Source organism: Solanum stenotomum, chromosome 12, assembly GCF_019186545.1.
Source record: "Solanum stenotomum isolate F172 chromosome 12, ASM1918654v1, whole genome shotgun sequence".
NCBI lineage: Eukaryota > Viridiplantae > Streptophyta > Magnoliopsida > Solanales > Solanaceae > Solanum > Solanum stenotomum.
The window spans coordinates 34,602,102-34,606,110 of record NC_064293.1 but is presented as its reverse complement, the minus strand read 5'-3'; the positions used below and the strand labels follow the sequence as shown (position 1 = coordinate 34,606,110).

The 4,009-nt window shown below is 33.9% G+C and overlaps 1 protein-coding gene across 1 annotated transcript; it reads left to right on the top strand.

Moving 5' to 3' along the window:
• Window positions 1–2,044: 2,044 nt before the first annotated feature.
• LOC125847370 (protein DOG1-like 1) lies at window positions 2,045–2,782 on the top strand. The gene has a single exon (XM_049527005.1). It carries the CDS (start codon window positions 2,045–2,047, stop codon window positions 2,780–2,782), a length of 738 nt encoding a protein of 245 aa, XP_049382962.1.
• The last annotated feature ends 1,227 nt before the right edge of the window (window positions 2,783–4,009 follow it).

The window sequence follows — 4,009 nt, the reverse complement described above, 5'->3', positions numbered from 1 at the left end:
CTCATTTTAGCTCATTCAATTTGAGCCTAAAAAAAGGAATTGGATTGAATCATTACTCACTTTCTAGCTCATTTAATCCAATTAACTTTTAGGGGCCATTTATTAAAATAAATAATTCATTTTGATCTGCTTAAATTCATTTAGAACCATCTATTTGACACAACTAGGCACATGCAAGTTGGGATGTTATGTTTTTCTTTTCTTGCTAAAGTTCTAACTATACACTAATTAATTTAGGAACATGCATGCATTTTGCACGTATTCAATTAGTCCGTTTAGTTTCTTTTATCATAGTTGATGGATTATTTAGTTGACTATATTGTGAGTTGTGAGATGCTCAGTCAGCATTAGTAGTGACAAAGATATATCATTCACTAGCATTAGACACTAGCTAGTCCACTTCATTTTCCTTCAGATATATATGGTATCGATCGATCTGCATGATCATGTGTAAATAAAATGATTTATACGGCTGAACTAAATATCCGTTATGTTCTTAAGGACCAAACATCATAAATTATTTTCCTTCACTCCCGCCCCCAAACATGTACTAGAGATGAAAAAATTATACATTGGAAAAATTATACAACAAAAGTTGTTCTCTCGAAGAAATATTTCTAAGATATACAGCAAGAGACTGATAGAGCAATCTACTATCTTTAATGGTTATTTGAGAATCTAGTTTTGTGCTTATTCACTATAAGATCTATTCTTATGTTATAAAGGAATCAAATCATTTCAAGTTGTATATATTCGTTGTTTGAGTTTGATGAGTTATAGTTAGAGTTAGCTATGTTGGGGTCTTGAATATTATATGACCGAATAGTTGTAGTGGACAATAGAGGTATTGTTTTATTTTACGTAACAGAGTTGTTACAAAGGGGAAAGGGATTAAGAATTCAATTCTTAAGTTACAAGAGTTTGTAATTTGAATCTTGGCTAGTTGAAGTTAATGGAGTTGTGTCGAAATTATGTGAGACATGCCGTGGTTTTCTCCTCCCTTTAACAAGAGGTTTAATTTTCACTTTAACTCTTGTATGTCTTTTACTTTAAGCTTTCCCTTTAGCAAGAGGTTTAATTTTCACTTTAACTCTTGTATGTCTTTTACTTTAAGCTTTTACTTTCCATACTAAGAAACCCTATTCATTGACTTGTGATGAACACGTATATATAAGTCATCATTAATTCAGAAAGCTACTTAGCAACTTCGACAACTTGCTCTAAGGTTGGCACTACTCTACAGAGGAATCAATTCCCGGAGCTCGCTGATTTTTATTTTTTTGTCTGTGTCAAGACATATATAATATATTCATCACATGGAATTTTTGTCTTATAAGTAAAGTCTAGTTTACAAAGTGAAATATGATAGTCATCGACACTCGCGTAGAGGTGTCAAATGGATGGGTTGGGTTGAAATTACAGATATTAAAATGGGTTGAAATAGAAATTAGGTTAGGTTCTGACCCATCCAAGTTGGGTTCAAATGGGTTGAGCTCAAATAAGCTTAAAAACGGGTTGGGGTCTTGATCCGCCCAATTTGACCCGCTTAATCTCAATAATTTTAATATATTGTTATTTAAGTTTTATATCCACAATTTGAATTTCAACTCAAGAAAATTTAAAAAAAGAAGACGTTACAAATGAATAGATTAATCCTAAAAGATATAAAATAAATAACAAATCATATCTTCAATATAGTAACATACATTATATTAATGAAAATAAAAAAAATCTTAAAACAGGTTGAAATAAAGATTAAATTAAGACTTGATGGATTAAGTAAATATGCCAGAAGAAAGTCATAAATCTAATCACACTTTGACATTAACGAAGGCGGTGCTAGCAGCTATTCGGTTGTTGTTTGTCCTTCACTCATGATCAGATTTATATGTCTTATACCCCCCCCCCCCCCACCCGCGCCACAACTCAAGTAATTGAGCCTTAATTATATATATCCCTCCATGAGTATATATACCACATACATGGAAAAAACTAGTTTATTAATTACTCTTATCATATATTGAAAAATAAGAAGAAGAAATTAATGGCAACTAATTTAAACGACACTGAACACGTACAGTGTGCTTGGAAGAGTCTTCAACACGAAGAACTAACCGAACTCGAAGATGCTGTAGCTCAAGTCAAAGACGGTGAAAAAGATGAAGAAAAACTGACACAACTCATAGAAAAAATCATACAACATTTCCAAGAGCACTCTAACAACCGTCTCCATCTAGCCCGTAAAGACGTGTCCCCTTTCTTCGCACCCGCCACGTGCTCCGCATTGGAGAATTCGGTTCTATGGATCGCTGGCTGTAGACCTTCTTCTTTCATTCGACTCATTTATGCACTCACCGAATTTGAACCTGACTCCCACGAAACTGATCCGTGCCTTGAGGGGATCGTAAGCAGGAAGCTTCGTGAACTAAGTGGGAAACAATTGAGCATGATTAACGATTTGCAAGGCAAGACGATTGGAGAAGAGAGGAGGATTACGAATAAATTGGCTAGTTTACAAGAGGACATAGTGGACCAACCACTTGTGGGGAAGATGAAGAAAGAGGGACATGATTGTGAGAAAGCGGATGAAGCTTTGGATGAACATAGTGGACACATGGCGGATGTAATTGAAGAAGCTGATGAATTGAGGATGAAAACGTTGAAGGAAATTTTGAACATACTTGAACAGCTTCAAGCTGTGGAGTACTTAGCAGCAGCTAAGAAGATGAGGTTTTGTGTGCAACAATGGGGAGAGAAGAGGGATCAGCAGCATAAAGAGTAGTACTACTAATTGTACTTTTTTATTTTATAATAAATGGGTGAATTTATGTTGCTTTATATATATAGTAGTACTAAGTTTTGATAGTATTAGTATGACTCTAAATTTCTTAATAATAAACCTCAGTTTCAGGTTATTGTTATACTTTTCAGCAACCATATCCTTTTAATGATTAGTGAGTCTATCTCAAGAATTTTTATTCTTTTGTTTCCTCCATCCTACTCCAAATTTAGCTTCTCTGCCATGCTCGTTGTTGCTTCAAGAACAAAATGTCACGATAAATTTACCTCCATCATCTCTGATGATGCCTCCAATTCCTGCATTACCTGTCATTGGATATTTTTTTAGATGGAAGTCTAAAAAAGATTTTTCTCAAGCAAATTGAATTTTCTTTTGAGAAAATGATTGATTAAATTAATTTAAAGTTGTATTAACATTAGAAAATAGTCTTATACTTTTTAAAATTTTGTAAATGTGTAGCAAGCTCGCAAACTAGCAATCTAAGTGTTTTTTCCTCGTCAAAACTAGTCTTACATATGCAAATTGTAATACAACTTCAGGCACATGTTGGGGTGGCAAAGTTTGTCTGTGAAAATATGACTAGTTTAAGCCGCTCAAGTTTACTGGGTTATAGACCCGTCATATATTAGTTTAATTTATTTTAACCCATTTAAAAATTGAGCAAATCTGTTGCTTAATTGATTCACAAAGATCATTTATTTGTTTGATATATTTAGGAGAACTGAAGTTGCTTGGTAAGTGACTCCAACAAACTGCTCTGTAAGCTACTTTCTGAAGTAAGCTGCTCTTTTGACAACCACTTGTGTATTTGTCATGACAGAGCAGTAATTACTCCTTCATTCTTAATCAGAAGTCTTAAGTTTGAGTTTCTTGAATACGAAATGTTAGGAAGCGCTTTACCTGATCTTTTCGGCGCGAATTCAAATTTAATCGAATTTCAATACAAATATTGTACACCGAACCGAATGAAAAATAAAAAAATAGATCAGTTAGTGAATTCTGATGCAGCTGCATACTAAGGTTGGCACTACTCGGCAAACGATATGTTCTGCAATTGGAATTGTTGTCTTGTAAATAATGTCTAATTTACTTAGGCACAGCCCTCTGATTTCACCTCCACGCCCACCACTCACCACCACCCCCTCCTTTTTTTTTCCCTTATTTTATATTTTCTTTTATCTCAATTTATTTATAAAAAAAAGGAAAAGA